General features: G+C 36.2%; 1 protein-coding gene across 8 annotated transcripts in view; it reads left to right on the top strand.

Annotated features, from left to right (window-relative positions):
• SLC39A12 (solute carrier family 39 member 12) overlaps nucleotides 1-14,835 on the top strand; it is a 72,535-nt gene that overhangs the window by 35,228 nt on the left and 22,472 nt on the right. For 7 of the 8 annotated variants that reach the window (XM_082385431.1, XM_082385430.1, XM_082385432.1 and 4 more), the window contains 5 exons: nucleotides 1,218-1,370; nucleotides 4,338-4,448; nucleotides 6,859-6,925; nucleotides 11,358-11,516; nucleotides 13,568-13,755. In XM_082385431.1, the coding sequence (XP_082241557.1) occupies nucleotides 1,218-1,370; nucleotides 4,338-4,448; nucleotides 6,859-6,925; nucleotides 11,358-11,516; nucleotides 13,568-13,755 (678 nt within the window). The remainder of the gene's footprint in view (nucleotides 1-1,217; nucleotides 1,371-4,337; nucleotides 4,449-6,858; nucleotides 6,926-11,357; nucleotides 11,517-13,567; nucleotides 13,756-14,835) is intronic. The other variant, XM_082385435.1, reaches the window with a different exon arrangement.

Below are 14,835 nucleotides of genomic sequence, written 5' to 3' on the forward strand. Positions count from 1 at the left end.
GACATAAGTTATGGGAAGAGGAAGATAGATGCCGTACAGGTGGGGTGGAATGCTAGAAAAATCAGTGGTTTCTGAACGTGATCCAAGGCAAGTGTTTAAAGGTCTGCGTGGAAATGAGAAAAATCCCACTGTCACGATTTCCTCTTTTAACTAGCTACATTGATTCAACTTGAAGATCTACATTTTATTCTGAAATTGTGAGGTTTTCCTCTGTTTTCTTTTCTGACACGACAACATCCTCTGTTTTGTGACATAATGGTAATTCCAAATATTAGGTGGCTGTCCTTTTAAGTCTTTACCAAAAGAAAAAGTGGACTAATGTGTACATGTCTTTAGTTATGTCCATACACTCAATGTGTATATGGAGATCCATACATATACTCACACGTGTATACATATGTATCAATATGTATATGCATACGTACATAAATATCTATACACTATTTAGATGAACATATACACATATAATTTTTTTCTTTTCTAAATGTAATGGTTAGTAATATCCTAAATATGGAAACCACTGAGCTATTTCTCAAACTGTCTTCTCCTGGGGAAGGAATATGATACATTATGATTTACTAGCTCACAAGAAATCATGAGGTCAACAAATGGATGAGACAACCAGTGGGATGAGTCAACTAGAGGAAAATTCCTAATGCTTTTCTAGTATCGTTTTGTGTCCCAGAGAGCTGACAGTATTGCTGCACACACAGGATGCACTCGATGGAAAAAGTCCTTCAGGTGGATTTCTTACTTATTTGAACATTTATTAAACGTTTTCTTTAATTGCTATGGGGCATGGGGAGAATAAACCCTGGATGAAATGTATCTTTATATTTGTTCTGGATATAAAAAACATTGATTTGTTATAAAGCATTGCTGTGCAAATTGGGATGGATTAAACAGGAAAAAAATTCAGCTAAAAGACTGAGAATGTATGAAAATTTAGGCCACTTGCTGAAATAAGCTGAGGCTTTAGTCTACTCATTAGCAGAAGCTTTTCAAAGTTCTCCTTTCTTTTTTCACATCTTATTTGGCCCTGATTAAATCATATAGTGGAAGTATTCATACATCTAAAAGCAAGCTGGGCTTTGAATGAATTCAGGTGTTGTCATGGGGTTCCCCAGAATGGAAATTGAATATATTTTCAACAGTGCACCTACTAAATGATATTTAAGTCATCAAAAGTTATTTCTTTCCATCTCTTTTCTTTTTAGGTTCTTGGTTTACATAAGCAGGAAGCCTCAGAGTTTGGACATTTCCATGAAAACAAGGGCCATATCTGGAAACTGTTGGGATTAATTGGAGGCATCCATGGATTCTTCTTAATAGAAAAATGTTTTATTCTTCTTGTATCACCAAGTGCCGAGGTATATTTTAAATTTTGTTTATCTTTTATGTTAAGGCTTCATGATATTTGTCTTTTATTTCAGAAATACTTGTTCAAAAGTAATTAACATCTTCATGAGGTTGTCTATTTAAGGGATGGGACTCTGATTTCTAGGACACACAGATCATTCTGACTGAGAGCTTCCCTATAAGCATGATTATTAATTTTTCGAACATCTGTTGCTGGCCCATTACTATACTTATTACAACCTCCTATTTGACCTCCCTGGCTAGTTTAGAAACAGGAGAATATTTCATGTCTGAGAATGAAGGGATTTAAAGGCCTAGCTACCAATCTGTGTTTTGGGTATCTTTCTTAACCCAAAACAAATTAACAAGCAAACAAAAACTTTGAAAATTCCAAAAATTATGCATTGTTTTCTATCTTAAGGACATTTAAAATTATACAAACAAGAAGCTCAGGAGTGGGAATTCCAGCACATCTTTTTTTCAGCTTGAATAATTGCTTTCATTGTGCCTGCATTTGATCCACTTCTACATACATGATGAAATGTAAAAGGCAGTGTGGCTTATTTTTAGATTTTGTTTCTTTTTGCTCTTATATATTACCCTATAAGAAAATAGATGAACAGTTTTGTGGGATAGTTAAAAACATAAATGCTTGTAAAAAAAAAACAAAACAAAAAAAAACTCCAGGAGACTAAAGTAAACTTTCCCTACAAAGTCCTGGGATTCTGCAGTCTTCATGGTTTTCTACTTATTCCTTGACTTTCTTCCCATTCACATACTATAAAATGCTTGTACTCAGGGCAAACACTACTATCTTTTAAAAGACTTTTAAACAAACTTTTAAACAAGCAAACACTACTATCCTTTTTTTTTTTAGTCAGAAAACAAGCCTTTATTAATTTCTATTAATTAGCTATTGTAGGTATAAGCAGAAGCAATATATGTTATAGTCATTTTCCTTGAGTAACTGATGCTATTGGTATTTTTTTTTAAACGTCTTTATTGGAGTATAATTGCTTTAAAATGGTGTGCTGGTTTCTGCTTTATAACAAAGTGAATCAGCTATACATATACATATGTCTCCATATCTCTTCCCTCTTGCACCTCCCTCCCTCCCTATCCCACCCCTCTAGGTGGTCACAAAGCACCGAGCTGATCTCCCTGTGCTCTGGGCTGCTTCCCACTAGCTATCTATTTTACATTTGGTAGTGTATATATGTCCATGCAACTCTCTCACTTTGTCCCAGCTTACCCTCCCCCCTCCCCGTATTCTCAAGTCCATTCTCTAGTAGGTCTGTGTCTGTGTCTTTATTCCCATCTTGCCCCTAGGTTCTTCATGGCCTTTTTTTTTTTTTTTTAGATTCCATTTATATGTGTTAGCATACGGTATTTGTTTTTCTCTTTCTGACTTACTTCACTCTGTATGACAGACTCTAGGTCCATCCACCTCACTACAAATAACTCAATTTCGTTTCTTTTTATGGCTGAGTAATATTCCATTGTATATATGTACCACATCTTCTTTATCCATTCATCTGTTGATGGACACTTAGGTTGCTTCCATGTCCTGGCTATTGTAAATAGAGCTGCAATGAACATTTTGGTATACTATCTTTTAAAAGTCTTTTAAAAGACTACTATCTTTTAAAATATCAGCACTTGTTTATTATCCTCCCTAAATTTATTCAAAAATTCTATTTCATGCATCAAAAATAAGGTGATTTATGGATGGATAGAAGGATGGTAGATAGATGGGTGATAAACTAGGTGGAATAAAATGTCAATGGTAGGATCTAGGGAGTGAATATCTGAGTGTTGACATCACAGTTCGTTTAGCTTTTTTGTATATTTGAAACTTTTCACAATAGATAGATTTTAAACAAAATTCTGTAGAAATTTTTTCTGTTTTAATGAATTAGGGTTGTTCTTCGGCCTGGGGCCCAAGCTAGGGTACTATAGTAATTCAGGAATTAGGAATGACAGTTTCAATCCCAACGCTTTCTTAAAAACTTAGGAATCCCACTTTCTCTAAAAATTTAGGAACTTAACCTCCACAAAAGGAGTTCTAATCTAACTAAGCATTAAAGACAATAATAAGATCCTCATTTATACACAATAGACTAGCATTCATGGACTGGAAAAACTAATTCAGAAAGCCAACATATCAACTTATGCATAATAATTAGAAATGTAACCAGATGGAAATGAGTGAAATAAATTCTGAACATTCAAAAATTATATTTTTTTCAGATGGTCCTTGGACTTGTCAGGGAACTTAAAATGAGTTTTAAGAACATAATTTTAAGATTCATGATATTGTGTAAAAGAAAAGGAATGTGAATACTTTAGAAGCTACAAGTACTTTAATTGGTGAATATCTTTCTGGAGATATTCATTTAGTAGTTATAGGGTACAATACAGTTTTGATGATCATCCTTTTGGTATCTCCATCAGAAAGAACTCACAATTTAATAGACAATATAAAATTACCACCGTTCATGCCTTTGTAAATCATGACTAGAATTTTTGAGGTTGCATTCTTTTTTTTTTATTGAAGAATAATTGATTTACCATGTTGTATTAATTTCTGCTGTACAGCAAAGTGACTCAGTTATACATACATGTATTCTTTTTCATATTCTTTCCCGTTATGGTTTATCCCAGGATATTGAATATAGTTCCCTGTGCTATACAGTAGGACCTTGTTGTTTATCCACACTATATATATTAGTTTGCATCTGCTAACCCCAAATTTGAGGTTGCATTCTTAAAGCATTTAGACTATGCATGATGTTTTAGGGCAGTCCCATGCCCTAAAACATTCATTTTAGCAAGTATTTATCCTGATGAAATTCTCCCAGTACCCTCATCCACCCCTTTGGCCAATAAGCAAAATGTTAAATAGAACTGTGGTACTGACAAAGGCTACACCTGTGTTCTTCTGGCTTCAGCACTAATTTTAAACCATCCTCATCCAGCAGGGCATGTCACTGGTTAATGGGCATATGGGACATTCCCACCATCTTGCATTCAACACTGAATTAAGTGACCAGTCAGGCAGAGGCAAGTCTGCTTCAACTATCCAGTTGGTAGGTTACTAACCTGAAGTATTCTACTGATTTGATTACCTTCTTTCCTTTGTTCCTTGATAAATAGATGAGAATCAGTAGGCTAGATAAGTATTAATAGAATCCACTCCTGATTTGCCTGTTCTTGATCATGATAAATCCTATTTGGAAAACTTTGCCAAACACCTGAAGGCTGTTTTCAAGGGTAAAATGCATTTTCCACAGATTCAAGTCACTGCTCTCTGCACCTCTTTGAAACACATGTGGATCAGATTGACATAATAAACATATCCTTAATCACTCTGTTTACAAGTTTTCATAAACCAGCCGACCCTGAGGTTTCTCCAGTCTGAGAAATCCTTAGTCATGACTAGGTGAGGCCAAATAAATGTTGAGCAAGGAATTAGTTAGAGGACCTAAGAGTGGAGGGTTCATTTCATAATGTAGGAGAGAGTGATTCTGTCCAAGGAGATGTCTCATAGTAAGTGCCTTCTGTTACACTGAGTTTTCCACAACAAAAATCTTCCGTGTGAATTCTCAAAACACAACCTCCAATCAGGTTCAAAACAATATTCCCATTTTAATTCTTAAAGTCATAAATAAAGGGACCGGAAAAATATGAAAATATATAACATAGTTAGAAAACGTGCCTCCTATAACCATGGCCTTGGGGGAGGGGGTTACAGTTCAAGAGTAGATTCCTGAGTAGAGAGAAGTAAGCTATTCCTGACACATTAACCTGGCAAAATACAAGTCTGGCAGTAGATTGCAGAGCTAGAGCTAACTCAGGGATGTGAACAAAAAATATTTCTTTACAAAACCTTATTGTGTTTATTGTTTAGATACGTCACATGTGGTTTGAAAGAAGATAACTCCAGGCTGAGATTAGTTTTTAAATCACTTTAATGCTGACCTCATTTCTTCTGTGTGAATGAAGGGTGCAGAGCCCCAAGATGTAAACACATCTCGGATGCTAATTCAATGAGTTTAGAACGATTTGACTTCTCTAGCTCACTAATAATATACTCACCATTTCTTTTGTTATTTAAGCTGCAAGATCAACCTAAAGAGAAATATAAATAATATGAACTTTTAGGATTGTTTGATGGGTCCAATTTCCTGTTTTGTTTTTGGTTTTGTTTTTTTTTTTTAGTTATTTCTGAGATATATATTTTGAATTCCCTGTTTTTTAAGGAAATTTTTTAAGGAAGAGGAACTCACAAATCTTTCCAGTCATCAAAGGAGTTTTAGATATTTGCCTCTAAATTCCTTTACATACTGTGACAATATATAGCTTTTTGGGAAAAAAAAAAATCCTGGAATAAATATCTGAACTCCTGTCTTTTAATAGTCTTTTGATCTTAATCAGGCTTTTGATATAACGTAATTTTTAAAAACCCCACATTTTTCTTTTGTTTCTAGATCCACCAATTTCAGGCAAGAGGCCTGTCTACCTCTTCTAATCCTGTATCCTTCAGATCCTACCTTCTCAGCCATCCTTCTCCAAGAATAGCCTATCGTTACATCTTTTGAATAACTGCTGTTATTCTAACATGTGAATGTTAAGTTTACTTTCTCTGTTTACATTAAAAAAAAGATGCTTATGTCTCACATTAAATTTGTCTCAAAGTTTCCACAGTTTTGGGTGATAGGAATATGCTTCTAAAATGACATGTTCCATAGACAGATAAGAAGTATTCTTTTCACACAACAGAACAAGAATCTTAGGCCTAGGGAGGGAAAGTGTCTTTCCTGAAATTGAACCATGAGTCAGTCTCTGAAATAAAATCATATCATCTCAACTTGTAGAAGTCAATTCCAAAATCTCACCTTCCTGTCATGTGAAAGGATGAAAAATCTTTTAAAATTGTATTCTTTTGTACGTTTGTTGATCTCCTTTCTTAGTCAGCAAGGTTTTTTTTGTTTTTGTTTTTTTCCTAACTGGAAACGCAACAGAAACAGCATCTTATGCTATGATGAATGAAATGAAGTGTTGGGTTTGCAGTGGTTTCTTCTCCACAATCTACTTAAAGATCAGAAGAGAATTCTAGATCCACAGTCTACTGTACAGGAGCAGGGCCAACTGAGGTCAAGAATCAAGAATCATTTTTTTTCCTAGGGCTTTTGGGTTTCATAAAGACTTCCATAATTTAATAATGAATTACAGACTATCTAAGTAGCCTCTAGCTCTCTATGGAAGACTCTGAGCTACGTAAGAGTGGTATTTTCACCGGCATGTAGATAGTGGGAAAAACATGTTTGCAGACTCTTGGCTCTACCTTCTGTGTTTGTCTATGAAATTGAAAAGTTCTAATATACTCCGGAGGATCAAAATGTCTTTTGATAATCAACATAGCTCTTCATGTTTCATTTTTCGATAAAATGATGACTATTGCTTATCATTCATATTTTATTTTTTAATTTAAAATAGAAAGGCCCAGAAGATGCACAGGCAGCTGAAATTCCTATAGGCAGTCTGAACGCCCCCAACAGAAAATGTGAGTACCAATTTTAAAAATCCAAACATTAAATATAGAAAGTGCCATAGAAAGAGGTTATATCTGTTTTGAAATAAATATGTGAAAACCATGTAAATTTCATATTGGGTATGTATTTCATTATTAAAACTTTTGCAATGAAATTTTTAATAAGGGCTCATTCCTATCAGTCTTTGAAACCTACTACACATTAATATCAGTGTTACTTCATTCTTTAATAATGTTTTCCCCAATGGCTTAAAACTGATCCTCTGGAAACTTCGATTAGTGTAAATACTTACGTGGTTATCAAGGCTCGTTTAAAATCCTGCTTACATGATGATTTGAGCCTTTTACTTCCCATGAAGTCTGGAGACAGTACTGTTTTTTTGTCTTCTATCACAGTCTACTGATAATTCATCACAAATGTCTATCTCCTTTATGATATTGTCGTTAACATGGTGGAGTTCAAATCAGTGCTATCTCATTATTCACATCTTATGCTATAACTCATTTGTTTGTATAATTTGCATCCAGTCTTCTTCTTTCTATGATTTTCCCTATTTCTGAATTTTTGTGTGTGTGTGATTTTTTTAAATTAATTAATTAATTAATTTACTTATTTTTATTTTTGGCTGTGTTGGGTCTTCGTTTCTGTGCGAGGGCTTTCTCTAGTTGTGGCGAGCGGGGGCCACTCTCCATCGCGGTGCGCGGGCCTCTCACTGTCACAGCCTCTCTTGTTGCGGAGCACAGGCTCCAGACGCGCAGGTTCAGTAGCTGTGGCTCACGGGCCTAGTTGCTCCGCGGCATGTGGGATCTTCCCAGACCAGGGCTCGAACCCGTGTCCCCTGCATTGGCAGGCAGATTCTCAACCACTGCGCCACCAGGGAAGCCCCCCTATTTCTGAATTTGATTAACCAATTTTGGTTAGGACTTTATTCCCTTTTGCTCATGCTTCTGAATAATTCTCATAACTTTTTTTTTTTAAAGGTGTGTGTTGGTTTTCATCAGTTGCTCCTGAATCCTTGCCCCATTTTTCTCACTGGTATTACTCTTTTGTAAACACACTTCTCAATAGTTTAATGTTAAGCAGTCATGATTAGTTATGCCCATTCTATCAGAATAAGTTAGTTACCTGAGGAGAAAAAGAGGTATTTATTGAATACTTATTATATGGCAGGCACAATGCTAAACACATGACATGGATTATCTCATTTAATCCTCTTACACTTTACTGAAGTAAGAATAATTAATATCCAAATTACACAAATGAAGAGACCACTCATTAGAGAGGGTAAGTCACTGCCCAGGACTACATAGCTACTAAACTCTAGCATTGAGGAACTAAGAAATGCTAATGCAGCAGCAATTTCCTTGTGATCATTCATTCAGGCATGCATCCCTGTATTTTTTCACATTCTTTCATTCATTCAAGAAATGTTTGGGCTTCTTGGGTGGCGCAGTGGTTAAGAACCCGCCTGCCAATGCAGGGGACACGGGTTCGAGCCCTGGTCCAGGAAGATCCCACATGCCACGGAGCAACTAGGCCCGTGCGCCACAACTACTGAGCCTGCGTTCTAGAACCCGCGAGCCACAACTACTGAAGCCCACGCACCTAGAGCCGGTGCTCCGCAACAAGAGAAGCCACCTCAATGAGAAGCCCGTGCACCGCAACAAAGAGTAGCCCGCTCGCCACAACTAGAGAAAGCTCACACACAGCAATGAAGACCCAACGCAGCCAAAAATAATAAATAAATAAAATAAATGAATTTTAAAAAAATGTTTGAGCATGTTTTAGGTGCTGTGATTGCACTGGGGAATAAAATTAGGAATGGTCTTTATCCCTAGTTTGCAATGTGGTTGAGGATATAAATGCTAATAAGAACAAACAAGGTAGTAACAATCACTGTTCTGAATGTGTTTGCTGTTTTCACGCCTGTAATTTATTTATATGATTCAAAATATGTAATTACGTAGTCTGTCCAATTCTTTTTTCAGGACATTGGTAGTGATATTTTTCCTTCTAAATCTTTAGTTCCAGGAGAAATTTTAGAACGCCTGGCACCTAGAAGGTATATCAGAGACATTTCTTTGTATTTGTTTTTAGAGGAAAGGAAGTATAAAGAAGGCTACACCTAGTCAAATTAGGAGCAGAGAGTGGTCGTCATAATGGAAGTGGAAGTAATAATGATGGTCGTATTCAAATATTTTGTAGACCTCATATCTTTCTACTTCAGATATCAATCTTGGCATACAGAATGATTAGTGAACAAATCCAAATTCAATTATGCAACTGCCCTTTTTGCCAGGGACATATTGAATTAGCTTCAAATATTTGATTACTTGTTTCATATTACCTCATTGGTGGAACTCAGGATGTGAAAGTCTTATCCACAGTCTGATTTAAATAACCAAAAATCAACATGATACAAGATCCAGCCTGGGTATTACCATGGAAAACCTCTGATAAGTCAGAAATGTGGAACTCAGGATGACTTCCATGTACCGAAGGAAAGGTAAAATATTATTGATAGTTCTGTAATGAGTACATTGATTTGCCAGCGAACGCTTGTCTTATCTTCCACTGAATAATGTTTCAATTGTCTTAAACAACATGCACAATGTGCTCCTTGTTGTTTATATGCAAATATGTATATTTGCCTTGTGGCTTGTTACATGGTCATGATCTGACATTTAGAAACCCATCATCAGAGATAACAAAATAATAGGCAACAAAAATAGGCTGCAGTGTTTCTTGGCAAAGTATGAATTGGGTAAATGTTTTCCATCCAAATATATGCTGTTAATATCAAAACTGTACGTAGGCATACACACAGGCATGGATTGGAAATCACAGTTTATTTGTATGCTGCAATGTTGTCACATGGATTACTTTAAATTATTTGATTTTATTTCCACAAAGAAGAGCTTTACTTCTGAAAATCGGCAGGAACAGCTGAGTGACCTGTTTGCATTTTTAGGCTCAGAGAGCTTCCAGGCAATGCCAATAAGAACTCTCTGAATTCAATACTTTGATATTTATTCTGTATTTTTATGACTGTTGCCTAAAATCTTCTCATTTTTGTTAAAGAATGAAATGAATTAGGAAACCACCAGAACGATAGAACTGAGTCTCACCGTGATGGTTCTAAATAAAGCATGATTTTGAGAAGTAAAATGCATGGGATGTCTTTCCAACACAGGCAATACATTTATCTCCTGGCTGATAGTCTGGGCTAGATCTGCTGTTTACTGAAGTTCCTTATTTCACCGTGTGGGCTATGAAATAAGTCAAATCATATCCCCCCAGTAAACCATATTACAATACAGTCCCTCCACAGTCTTAGACCAGGTAACAGAAGCCAGAAGGTAACCTCTTCCTATTTTTGAGTGTCCAGTTATTAGAATATTGTGGGCAGTTCTAATAGTAACAATAGCAACTCCTAACGCCTGTCACACAGCATACATCAACTGAGTAATTAGACTACAGCAATTGATTTTACTGGCTGTTCTTATCAAATGGTATACCTAGGTAGTTCACTGTCAGAATGTGTGTTATCCCTGGAATACTTTTTGTATTTGTTAACGGTTCCAACCCATAATACTAATACACTGTTTTAGGTTTTTGAAAACAGAAATTCTGTCCGTCAAAAACTTGAACCCAACTGTGATCTAATTATCTCATTAATTAAACCCATTATGGTCCAGTTTATTTCATTGGCTGTCTACTAATCAGATAATGTATATAATGTAATAGAATCGCATGAAGACAGCTTCTCTTTATTTCATTCAACATCTAGTTGGTCTAGTCAGAAAGAGAGAACATTCAGTAAATGTTCCAAAGCTAACTTTGAGATCGGAAGGGATGGAAGCGGTTCTGCCGTGGTCACATTTGGGGAGTGAAGGAGGCAGTGTGGGAGGGTGGTTAGCACCAACCAGAAAGGGGAACGATCACAAAGTGGCAGGAGGTTGACAGGTGACTCCAGGAGACCGACACGAGGGGCAGTCTGACTCAGGGGACAGTTTCAGAAAATAGACTCCATTTTAATGGCATTCTGCCCCGAGGGTCTTAAATTATTTAAAAATGCTTCACAAAAGACATTATGTGGAAAGGTCATGGAATGTATTTTGGAAAGTTATTAACAGTGTTATTTTTATCTTCTTTTGGCACAGCTGAACAGGAGGACAGAAGAGCGAATGCCCTAACTTATCTCATAATTAGTCAGACCCATTAGAAAAATGGCGACCATAAATCCAAGTGTGCCATTATCGGTTGCTGTATTCGCATCGCCGGTCCTGACCTATTTTGAAAGCTGAGACAAAGTGGAGTTACTTAATCTGGTGCAATTTAAGGATGTCGAGCCTGGAGGGGAAAGTTGGTCGTAACTGAAGGATTCCATGAACTATGTAGTGCTCTGTTCATGCTTCTTACACCTTATTTTTGGTTCTTTAGGCAAAACCATTAGCTTGTTAGCAATAATGATCCTGGTTGGGGACAGCCTGCATAATTTTGCAGATGGTCTAGTCATAGGAGCGGCCTTCTCATCTTCATCCGAGTCAGGAGTGACCACAACAATTGCTATCTTGTGTCATGAAATTCCCCACGAAATGGGTAAGTCTGATAGTAGAATCACTCTTCCTGCTTGCTGAGAAAATCATAATATATTTCTAGCCATGGTTTACTAGGCTTCTTTTTCCAACACATGATTGAAAGATGAATACTTTCTGTTCATAATTTATTTAAACCATCAAAAGCAAAGAACTAGAAAAAAAATTCCTGTACCTCAAGATAGAATTCAATTAGACCCCTTTATGATATTTCCTGGATCCAGAAGTGACTCTTTTTGGATTCTGGAGAATTCTATATGGGAGACAGTCATTAAAGGTGGGGGGAAGGGATAAATTAGGAGGTTGGGATTAAGATATACACACTACTATATATAAAATAGATAATCTACAAGGACCTACTGTATAGCACAGGGAACTCTGCTCAATACTCTGTAATAACCTATATGGGAAAAGAATCTAAAAAACAATGGATGCGTGTATATGTATAACTGAACCACTTTGCTGTACAACTGAAACTAACACAGCATTGTAAATCAACTATACCCCAATACAAAATAAAAATTAAATTAAAAAATAAATAAAAATAAAAATACTGGCATAATAAAAAAATTCTTTAAATTTTTTAAAAAAGAACTTCAGCAAAAACTTCAAAATCTGCATATTAAATGTGGGAAAAACATTAATAGGAGAACTTTTGATCCATTATGTCAGCAAACAGGCCAATGAGATAAAATAACATTTAAATTAAAGCCAAACCATGGTTTCATCAACCTGATTTATACAAAATGTCTAAAGCCAAGTGTAACATTGAAATGACAGTCGTATGGTATCAGATTCATATAAGACACTTTTTCTGGATAATCTTAATCACCCATGTAATTCAAATCCTGCCTCCCAGGAACCAAGAGGAGACGGAATAGACATTTCTGAAACAGGTCCAGAAAGAGGAGAGGCTGGTCCCAGGCACACGCGTGCCCTAGAGAGAGGACTCTTGGCAGTCACTCTTCTTATCTCACTTTCACATTTACATTGCCCACTTGGGCCACCCCTGACCTCTTGGGTTCTGTGTCTATTGCCCAAAGTCCTGTTACTCATCATCACTGACCCATTCCTCTCTGAGGAGTTTATCCAAGGTCTTTCCTGAATCCGTTAAGACATACCTGGTCTGGGGGCCATATTGTATGGTCCTATTTTAGCTACTATAATAAAACCCAACAGAGGTGGGTGACAGTCTGCGACAGGCCAGCAAAAATGTCTGAAGACCTGTTCATAGGATTAATTACACAAGAGAACTAGGAAACTGAGTCCCCAGGCTGTCTCTTTTTTTAAATTTTTTATTGAAGTATAGTTGATTTACAGTGTTGTGTCAATTTCTGCTGCATAGCAAACTGACTCAGTTATACACATATAGACATTCTTTTTTATATTCTTTTCCATTATGTCTCTTTATTGAACTTCAGCCTCTTCTCAATCCCAAAACTAAGAAATAGAGCCTCTCAGATTACAAGATCATCCTTCTTTTGGAGGAAAAGTGTAGAGGGAATAAGGTCGTTTTTCTATAATCATTAAGGCAGTAAAACATTTTCTAAAGGAAAAATTTGTTTTCCTAACCAACTTTTGCCATGACTTAAAAATCTCCTTAAGTCATTTTCTCTTTCTCCATAGCAGTTCCTGCCTAAGTAAAAAAAGAAAAACCCATATAATGTTTACTACCTTGGGATTTTGCCTGGCAAGTTTCCAGGTAAAAAGCTTTAGAAATCCCAGGGCAGCAAGTACTTTATTTTGCATTTGTCTAAATTGAATATGTCACAGGACATTAGGAAGTTAAAGAGTATGTCACAGTTCTCTCTATATATAGTATCTTCCAGAGCAGTAAAAGGAACAGAACTCTTGAAATGTAACTTCCTAAAGTATAATGAGTTAGGCTCTAAATGCTAGAGAAATATAGGAAAGTGTTTTATTAACTGATCATTCAATTTTACTTATAAAATTGGCCCCAGTTGCTGAAATTTGAAACAAACTAATAGCACACGAGTTGAACAAAGCCATCATCAGTTAAATGATAATTCTATTTTCTTTTCCCTTAAATTTCAGGAGACTTTGCTGTGCTCTTAAGCTCTGGACTTCCTATTAAGATTGCCATCCTGATGAATTTTATAAGTGCTTTAACTGCCTTCATAGGACTGTATATTGGCCTCTCGGTATCCACGGATCCATGTATTCAGAACTGGATCTTAACAATTACTGCTGGGATGTTCTTATATTTGTCCTTGGTGGAAATGGTAAGCTTTGTGGTTTTTCTATTTTGTTTTTCCAAACACTAAAAATGCAAAACAGAGAAAAAGCGGCAGAACGGAAGGATCGATGGGGAGAAGAGAAGAAGAATATAGACAAAAGTATAAAAGAGTAGGGAAGTATTCTGTGCAATCCAAGAAAGTAAGCGGTAGGCAGAAGAAACGTAATTTGAGATTCAGAGAATATTGACATTCTTTTAACTGAAATTAAGTGGAATGATTGAAACCTTTATAATTGTCAAAAAGTGATTGTCATTTCATTCTGCTCCAGCTTTGCATCTATAAAAGATGCCTATACTTCCAGCTGAAAAATGAAAAGTTCTGTTAAACAGCCGGTCGTTTTGTTTATACGTTAGAAAATATTTCAACTGAATTTGTCATTAAATTAAAGAGCTCTTTGGCTTAATGAACCAACCCATCTTTAAGTTGCCAAAGCTCTATCATGCTGGTGAAATGAGAAAGATTATTATAGTATTGAGTCTCTAAAATTGCAATATATTTTTCCTGAAGAGGTCCTTGCTGACATTAATGGTTAACTCAGTCATCACGTTTCATCCCCTAGAATCTGAATTGAACCTGGGAAATTTCACTTTTTTTTTTGCCTCTTAAGTTCTGTTCTCTGCAAGATAAACCAGTTTTTTTGTTTTTTTTTAAACATCTTTATTGAAGTATAATTACCTTACAATGGTGTGTTAGCTTCTGCTTTATAACAAAGTGAATCAGTTATACATATACAATATGTTCCCATTTCTCTTCCCTCTTGCATCTCCCTCCCTCCCACCCTCCCCATCCCACCCCTCTAGGTGGTCACAAAGCACCGAGCTGATCTCCCTGTGCTATGCGGCTGCTTCCCACTAGTTATCTATTTTACATTTGGTAGTGTATATATGTCCATGACACTCTCTTACCCTGTCACATCTCACCCCACCCCCTCCCCATATCCTCAAGTCCATTCTCTAGTAGGTCTGTGTCTTTATTCCGTCTTGCCACTAGGTTCTTCATGGCCTTTTTTTTTTTTTCCCTTAGATTCCATATATATGTGTTAGCATACTGTATTTGTTTTTCTCT

Source organism: Balaenoptera borealis (genome assembly GCF_965194805.1).
Source record: "Balaenoptera borealis genome assembly, chromosome: 3".
NCBI lineage: Eukaryota > Metazoa > Chordata > Mammalia > Artiodactyla > Balaenopteridae > Balaenoptera > Balaenoptera borealis.